Source organism: Myzus persicae, unplaced genomic scaffold, assembly GCF_001856785.1.
Source record: "Myzus persicae strain clone G006 unplaced genomic scaffold, MPER_G0061.0, whole genome shotgun sequence".
In the NCBI taxonomy this organism is placed as follows: domain Eukaryota; kingdom Metazoa; phylum Arthropoda; class Insecta; order Hemiptera; family Aphididae; genus Myzus; species Myzus persicae.
Window position 1 is genome coordinate 279,034 of NW_019102735.1, and position 10,042 is coordinate 289,075.

The 10,042-nt window shown below is 25.7% G+C and overlaps 1 protein-coding gene across 9 annotated transcripts in view; it reads right to left on the minus strand.

Moving 5' to 3' along the window:
- The window catches only part of LOC111033044 (basement membrane-specific heparan sulfate proteoglycan core protein), a 157,703-nt gene extending 148,034 nt beyond the window's left edge, over window positions 1-9,669 (minus strand). For 5 of the 9 annotated variants that reach the window (XM_022313611.1, XM_022313615.1, XM_022313614.1 and 2 more), the window contains exons 1-2: window positions 9,349-9,485; window positions 1,403-1,652 (exon numbers count right to left, since the gene is read on the minus strand). In XM_022313611.1, coding sequence (XP_022169303.1) covers window positions 1,403-1,498 — 96 coding nt within the window. In that variant the 5' untranslated portion in view covers window positions 1,499-1,652; window positions 9,349-9,485. Of the gene's footprint in view, window positions 1-1,402; window positions 1,653-9,348; window positions 9,487-9,538 lie in introns of those variants that run through there. The other 4 variants (XM_022313609.1, XM_022313610.1, XM_022313606.1 and 1 more) reach the window with 2 other exon arrangements.
- Window positions 9,670-10,042: the final 373 nt, after the last annotated feature.

The following is a 10,042-nucleotide window of genomic DNA, read 5'->3' on the forward strand; positions in this document are numbered from 1 at the left end:
CAATTAACTTTCGACATAAAATAAAATACATTTAAATAAGGACGTATTGCACAATCCTATACCTATAATGATATTTAATTTCGTGCAAATGGTATTTTGTCTTAACTTAACCAAGTTAAAATGTATTCCTATTGATATGAATCATCAAAATACAAAAATATAGCAATATTATCATTTATTGCTATACATTAAGTTCACTTCGGTGTATAATGTGTTTCGAGTGTACCTTGTCATTGAGTAGGTCATTATAAAAGATATGTAAAAAATTAGAATTCAATGATAAATCATTTCTTACAAATAACGGTTCTGCGCAAAGACACTGTGCCACTGTAGTATCAGCCTATTTTTCTAAGGTTATTTTATAATTTATTTATATTACTCTTAATAATTTATTTTTCGTAATAATTGCAGGTTCAACTAATTTTTGACAAAAAGCTTTGTATACATTAAACTATTAATTATTAATTATTATATCATATATGATTGTAATTATAATGTGGGTGTTACATGTATAGCTCATAAGTAACACGTCATTGACGATGAGTGAATAGATTCATGGTACAAATATAAAGTTTTATTTTCCAACGTTTAAAAAAAAAATTAATTAATTCAAAATTTCAAATGCCTATAAATATCATACAATTACTCTAAATATTTAAAAAAATGCATATTATTATATGCATACTTATTGTATAGAAAATGATAATTTAAGTTATTTAAGTATGTTTCAAATTTCAACGATTAAAATGTTTTTTAAATTATATCAAAATAATATAAAAGTCAATTTTGTCAAATCTAGTATTACTTAAATATTCTCGTTTTTCCAACATTTTTTTTTTTTGTTCTTCTTGGTAATTTAGAAGTTATGGGAATTTACTTATAACCCCAAAAGTGTCAATTTACTTCCAGAAACTGCTTTCCGAGTTGAATTAAGCATTTTTACTGCTACAAATGTGCAGATAACATGGAAAAAAATCGCTCCTCGCTGAATCTATATTATATTTACATCATACTATATTCAAGTATATATTATGTAAGTAATAAGTATACATATTTTAAAACAAACTGTAACAGTGATAATGCTGTAGCATAATATTAATTAGCCTAATACAGTAATACCAATTATAATCATTTAAATAATCTCGTTAAGTTTTTCTCGTGTTAACTAAGCTTAATAGCTGCAAAGGATGACAATTTGTATTCAAATAAGCATAATATTAGATACCTTTAATAAATACAGTATTGAAAGTGTATAATTTACAATATGAATTATACATATACCTACAATACACACAGGTAAGAATTTATACTTATATACTTAGAAATTATGTTATAGTATTCAGAATAATTGTGTGTCCTAGCCTAATTATGTATAAATTCAAGTGTAAAGAATTCTTCTTACCTGTAGTACGGATGTCGTAGATGAGCACACTGCAATAATGAACACCAACAGCCCGACGGATAACCATATCCGGTTTCTGTGTAGTAAATACACCATAGTACACTTGTTATTGACTTAAAATGCTAAAACTTCTGTTTATGTCACACGGACACTCTCAAAATCTGCTTAAGTGACGAACACTGAGGGTTATAAACGCAAAGCCTTCAGATTCAAATTTCCATTGTTAAACACGATCCTGGGCGGCGATTAACTACAAACAAAAGAGATAATTGCTTAATTAGTTTATGTGTATAGGTATAATATGTATTTATCATCTCAGAACATCGTTTAAAAACTACAAACTAATTTAATAATTACTAAAATATTACAAATATTAAAATTAAAGCTGCAATTTTAAATTTGTGAGAAAATATTAAACAGTAGTCTAAATATTTACGCAAGTCTTTAACTAAAATAATAAAGACCATAAAATAAACAAAACATTTTTCATTTTTTCATGTACATTTACGGATGCTGTTTAACGGATAATTTTTTATTATTTTACTTCGTAAATAAATCGATCTTCTTAAGCACTATGAAATAAAAAATTATCCATTATAATGCGTTTGTATCAATTATTTGAATATCACATGAACATTAAAAAATAATCAAAAATAAACAAATTAAAAAAAAAATGAATTGTGATTGTATATTATAGTTAATCAATTCACGTAATATTATACTAATATCAGACAAAATATTATATCCAACAATAAAATAAAATAAATAGGTAGACCGTAGACACTTAAATGTTTACACTATATGTTTCCAGTGTTTCCGCCTATCGTTTATTTTTATACAAATTTAAACTCATTCATAGTCTACCTCACTAATACTTGCACATTCATCCACTACAGTATTAACTACTTATAACAATAAAAATATTTTCAAAACACGGCTAGGTATTAAAAACTATAAAATATCTAGCTATATTATAATTTATAAGTGATAGCAATAATAGAACCTATTCAATGTATTTCTAGGTAATACATGCTTATATTTTTTCATGGCTGTAATTAAGTCTCATTAGTCTAGTTAAGTTAATTTGAATTATTTTATTACAATTAAAATTTTTAGAAATTTAATGAATTAAATATGAATAATATTAGGTGCATACAATATTATACAATGCACATAACTTTATTTTATATACCTACATTTGTACGTTATCAATAACAAGAACAACTTCACATTTAAAGCATATATAGGTCGGAACTAAGGTTATCAATCATAATCATATGTAAATAATCAATATAGGTCCCTATATAGTTTTATTTGGAAATAACAATAATTTTTGTATTAGCTTCAAAATCAAAAAATATAAACAAAAATTAAATAAATTGTACAAGATTTAAAAAAAAATATTGAATAGTTAACTAGGCATTGATAACTTTGTTTTTTACAGCTACTATATATATAGTACATACTCTTTACCATGTAGTTTATATAGTTAATCAATTTTTAAAATATTCAATATGTACCTACCTACATATAATTATATTTAGTTGATAGTAAAATAGGTAATATAAACCAAGAAAAATTACCTTTTAAAAGAAATAATTAACGAACAATTTCAATAAAGCTATTAACCCAATTTTTGGCGAACGTATACGATTTATTTATTTTATTGATCGTAATATGTGCTGTGACAGCTTCTCCATTATAGTACCAAACGTTACATATGTTATTTACATTTATGTAGTTTATGTTATTAACATAAGAAACAAAACAACAACATTACATACAAAATTATATAATATCAATACATTTATAATGTTTATACATACATACATATTTATATGTACCTATAATATATGCATTGAATATGAGAATTGGAAAATAGCGAAATATTTTCTTCTTTAATTCGGGTGAACAATAGTTTTTTAAAATAATATAAAATATGATCTACCCAAAAATATATTTATAATAATTTAATTCTTAAAAAGAAAAAAAAATATTATCAGAAACAAAACATGCTTAAGTGTAATTCAGTGATAACTTTAAATATTAATTATTAATAATCACAAAACAATATTTTTTTTTTAAATAATAAGAAATAAAAAAAATGGTTTTCTTAAAAAAGATTTTTGCAGTAAGAATTACCTACTCAAACCAATAATATATTTTTAAATCATTTGTCTAAAAAACTTAATTCCAATATACATATTATGCCACTTCCTAAATTTAATAAAATCAAAGGGTAATATAGGATTGGTATTTATTCTATAAACCTGATCAGTGTACACATGACACTATATGGGTACTGGAGTCTAATAGCTACGATACTAAATGTACAGTGTCATTATGTGTTTGTAAAACTGATTGTGAACTCAATTCCTCCTATACTTGTGTCTTATATAATATACTAAAACACTCCACAATTAAAAAATAGGTACTAACAAAGTGCACCTACATGTTTATCATATTAAAAATTGAAGTGTATCGTGTTTAAGCCAATAAGTTAAAAAACTAATAACTTTAATCTTAAATACTTGTCATTTGGACATTATTCGTTGTATTTTTACACGTGAAGACCATCATAACAAGAGTTGTTTATAATAAAAGTGAATGAAATTATAGATATTGAAACCATTTCACTTGATTGACCATCTGAAATAAAAAAAAGCTTTCGTGGGAGAAGTTGAAATTAAAAATAATAGACTTTTCAAAAGTTTGGTACGACACATTTAAAATAATTACACCAACTTTAACTTTTTCCTGCGTGTGTTTGTCTAATTCTTGTAGATATACATTGGTTCAAATGTAATATTCCTCCAAACGTAAAGAAAAAACTACCGAATTAACATGTGTATCAACATTGAAGAAATGTCTGTAGCAAGTAGGTTTTGACCGATTTCCTGAAGCACTATGAATCTTCTTCTAGATACGATGATCGCGGCTATTGTTTTAAAATTGTACATCACAATTCACAACCACATATAACCATGGTTAGGACACACCATTCTACTTCGAAGTCAGTGAATTCAGACGGATGCCTTTATAAAAGGAAAATTTAGTTAGTTTTTGTCGGAAGAACGTCGACACGAAAATAGTCAGTAAAATGTTTACGGAATCGGTATGATAAATTAACATTTTTATGCTGAACCGGATTGTTTTGTTTGATTCTTTACTACCTAAAAAAATTATCTTACATAATAATAATTCATAAGTTTCCTGCCAAGACCGTAAACAGCACATTCTATTCGCCCGACGAGTAGACAAAGTGTAAATTTCGCATATTTTATCCATTGTATTTGTGTACGTGTAGTCAAATTTTACCTTAATGACAGAAACATTTGTTCCGGGAAATGTCGATACGCTGAAGTTACCCAAAGACTGCATGGTAATTCAGAGACCATAAACCATTATTATTCATCATCGTGTCGATGAAAATGGAACGTCAACGTTTTAGAAAATAGACCGCACATGTGACTTACATGCCCGATATGCCGGCTTCTAAAAAACTACCAATGTGTGATAGCCGATACGTACTAATTTGTCCTAATTTAATTTTAACACTTTACAAGGCTTCGCAAATAGCTATATTTCTCTTTCTACTTACTTAACCAGAGTAGTTAAGCAAGGACTACCATTTAGATATATTCTTATAAAGATAAAATAAAATTGCTGATAGTTTTTTGGAAAGCTATTTTTTTTTAAATCATAAAACTACCTAAATTATATCATTGGTTTTTTAACGACTAAAACACTACTTTAATTTATATTCTAAAACAGGAGTTTTATATTATAAAAAATGGAATATTTAACTTTCAGCTATTTTTATTTATAATAATTTAGAGTTTTCATTAACAGTCATTTACTGTTGCAAAACCCCACAAATATTTCAGAGTGTCTATCAATCCAAACTCTCTTATCTAAACTTTTAAAGTTTTTAAGTTATGGAATTAAATCTAAAACCATTATTAGACATCTTCATTAATATATTTCCAAAATTAAATTGGAAAAATACAAAATAAAAAAAAATCACAATTATAGATAGTATATTAAGTTTTTGGAAAAACTTAAGTACTCGTAAATTCAAAAATCAGATAACGTACATAAAAGACATTTTTCAAAAATTTAAAAATTCACCAGGATAATGTGTGGTTTTCGTTAAAAAATAACATAATGTAAGTACAAATAATATATTGTGTATAGTTGTATAAAATACTTATACCCAAGAATATCCAGAAATCTTAGAGACTAAGACTACAATAAAACTGGATACATATATAGATTCCAATATTCCATACGACATACACTATTCAAATATTGTTACCTTTTTTAGTTATAGTTAACCTTATTAGATTAATACTAAAAAATACATTCATCATTCGTTTTTAGCTTTCGAGTTATCATTACTGTGCTACTTAAACTAATCAAATATTGAGTCATGCTCTATAATACTACGTCAATGTTATAAGTTGTAACTATTATAGTATAATTATTTGTGTTATACTTTGTAGCATGTTTCGTATTTATAGCATACTCTACCAGAAGCCGAATCTAATACTCTATATATTATATTTTAAATTAAAATTCGGCATTATATTTAGCTTGATTATTTAAAATGTATAAAGTTAAACACTACAATAATTTAATCAAAAAAATCATTTACTATACATATATTTTGAACGGGTTAAGTTTTTTTAACATAGAAATGTTTATAAATATGTAATTATTAATAATGTTTATAATACAAATTATAATTATTCTCTGAGATCAAGCAATCAAAGAACACCATAATATGCCGAATTAATAAGCCCATTACATAAGAACACGTCATGCTCAATTCTGATAATTTATTTGTTAGTATAAAATATTTAATTTTAATATGAAGCGGCCAAGGATTAACAAGAGTTTAAATGGTTTTATGGAAAATATAGAAATATCATTTACTATAATATTGATCAATTATTTATATTTAAAATTGTGTCATGTATATTAAACCATGTTTTAGATCCTTTGCAGGTGCATCGACTATTTTAGAATATTCTTAAAAGTTTAATAAAATATGCCTTCTTACAAATAGGTCATTTTAAAGTTAATAAAAATATAATATGTAAATTCAATGAAAATAATTTTTTTTAGATTTTGGTGTTAATTGAAATTTAATATTATTAACCTACTATTGGGTGCAAAATATTCATTAAAATAATTTTTACTTCAAAAGAAAAAATATATATATACTTTGATCTTATCAATAGTCCGGTAACCGTGAGAAGTGGATAGGTGTGGTAGAAGGTTGGACAATGGACATGTTGGACAGTCGGTTGACAAATTGGTATTATAGTTTTAACGTTTTACGAACATTTATTGTGGCTTCTTCTATTTTAAAAAATACTAATTTATAATTTTCTTCTACTCTTATTATTTGTTTATACTTTATACAACGCTTAAGTGATTATATTATGAACTTGAACTAAAATATCTTAAGCTACAAACATTTTTTTTTTCATAAGCGGGAGGTCTATAATGATGGTTACTTTTACGAGTGTATATTAGTTAAGTTGTGTAATTTAAGGTATTGGAAAAAATCAATTGATTGCAATCGAAAAACCATTTTGAAATTTTGGAGGAGTTCACTGATAAGCCGTTTTCAAAAATTAAAAAGTTTCAAACTTTTTTCAGCATTTTTATTAGGACTATTTTAATGTGGAGTTCTTTTAACAAATCAAACAACAAATAAATTAAACAAATAATACTTTTAATTCATGAAAATAGTGCTGAAATATACTGTGAATCGTCATCGCTGATTGCATACGAATCCGAGAAATACTTATTTTCTAGTCTATAACCATAAATATTTAAAAAGGCTTTCCAACTCTGGTAAGTTCTTTATATAATACTATTAAATATGAATCAATTATAATTATTTATCATCAAAATATTTTGAATGCATACATACTTACATTCATTTTTTCGTTTATTATAAAATCTAAGTTTTTACATAGTAAATATCCTGATCAAGCTAATCATTTAGGTCAAAAATTAATAATTACGAAGTTTTAAGACTTCAAATTTATTTTTATGATCATATATTTTTAATATGACAATTACATATTTATGTATATGTATATATAACAAGAAGAATTAAAAGAAATAAAGGCTTCAAAGGACCAACAATGTTTTAGTTGCTTATTAGTTATTACTATTTCGACTAAATTATATTTTCCAATAACAGTTAATAGTGTACCTATATTAATTGGCTAGAAAAAAATTATTTTTTAAATGTATTGTTTGCATTCCATGTACACATTATACGGTGAAACTAGTCATAATTATAATGAAATGCAAGTGATATTGTGTGAAGTAAATATTGGCAATTATATTTACATTTTATCTTGCTTATATTTAAATGAGAATGAGAAATTAGTCAAAAAAATAAATTAACTATAGTACTCTGTCTAATGGTATTTAAATAAATCAGCCATAAACGAGCATTAAATAATATTATATATTATAATATCTTATATGTTGAATATTATGTTTTATATACAATGCGATTATACTAAAAAATTTGTAATTATGCAACAACTATAACTCACGATTTGATGATGAAAATTCAAAAATAGATTCGTAACTGCTTGCCAATTTCCTAGTTTTAATACCATGCAGAGAATTAATATTAAATGTTAATATAAACTTTAATTCGTATTTTGTAAAAAATAACCGTATAATATGTAAACCTAGTTACTTAGTGTAAAAAAATGCAAATCAAACGATCGAATAACTACATGATTCTGTATAATATTACCTAAAATTGCATTAAATTAAAAGCTAAGTAACAAAATTAATAAACCATTCGACTTCTTTTAAACATTTAAACTAACTGAATGCCGAAAACTGTATTTATAATTGATTTAAATTTCTAATTATTAACATATTATACAAATACAAATAAATAAATATATATTATAAATATTATGCCCAATAACATTTGCAACACTTCTGTTTCTTAATTTTATTACATCATAAAATGTTAGACCCCCTTGTTACATTTCTGAGTACCTACACTAACCAAAATTTTAAAGATTAAAGGTAAATTATTAATTTAATATTTAAATAGTGTTATTTTAGAGTTATTTTATTAGTTTGTGGAAAAAAGTTATAGGTATTTAGTACTTATCATTTCAAGATAATTCATGAGGTGGGATGTTTAGTATTTAACCTTATGTATAGAATTTTTATTATTTTTATTTTATTTTCTTACCTAGATATTTTAAATGTAAAGGTGAAATAAAATTGTAAATAAATAACGAATTTCGACTTAATCAACAAAAATTGTAATATTCAGTAAAAATATTTTCAATAAATCTTCTTTGATGATCGTTTTCTCAGATAATACTTTCAACTAAAATTTGAATAATCGAGTAGATATTATACGTTTTCGCTTAATTATCGGCTTGTTAATCTACTATAAACTTATATTTTATTTGCATTGCCCATGCATTTGTATTATTGGTTTAAAATCAAAAAGCAGTGAATACAGCCATTATAAGGTATATATTGGTGTAATCTTTTTTAACTTTATATAATATTATATTCTAGATTCACAAAAATGTAGTTTTTAATAACTATGCAGTTAGTAAAACAGTCAACAGGTATAAGAATATAAGATGGTATTCTATTTTATTAATATATGAAATAATGTACTTGATTCTGTTAATAGGTAAAAATGTAATGTTTTATATTATTATGATATATGAGACTAAAACTAGGTAGATACTTGTCAAAAAAAAATAAAAACTCAAAACAATGTTATGTTATAATGGTATTACGTCTTTAAATAATATATATCTTGAAGGACGAAAATATTTTTGGTCTTCCAAGTTATACCTGCTTATAATATAATATTAAGTGGATGAAGAAAATCGTAATGTTTTGGTAACTCGTTTTATACTCACATTGTAGCATATATATTCGTTTACGACATATTTACATATACATATACATTGGCGATTTCGAAATCATCAAATGTACTCATACATAATATTATATATGTATATATATCCAAACAATTATATAATTTTACATCGCCGTATTAATTATAGATAAATTATTATTTTAAAAAATAAAAATAAAACACACACTCACACACACAAGCACACACAGACACGTGCACCACACATATACACTCTCGCAGACACACGCGTGGAACGGCTTAACAGTGGAAGTTCGGTCCGTCTGTTACGGTCCGTGTTCGTGGGGCTAACTGCCGGCGGCTCAGCATGTGACTCTCTACACGAGCGATGTAGCGACGGTTACTACCGGCGGCGCCCGCACGCGCACGAACGCACACGTCGCTACGTACGTGAGATTTTTCTAAGCGTTTCCCCCACCCACCAGTCAGTGACGAGTGGGTATAAAATCCTTTTGTTTGAAAAAAAAATCACTGTCTCGATGTATATATTTTTTTTTTGGCAACCCGTACCCTCCGGGTGATGGAAACGGGTCACTCGCAGCGATGATGATGAGTGTTTTCCGTTTATTTTTCTTACGTATAACCTATTATATGATTGTGTCTATATTCTACTTAAGTAATTTTTTTTCTTTTTCCCGAAATGCGCGCAACGGGCGAGCGAGGCTGCACTTGGAGAA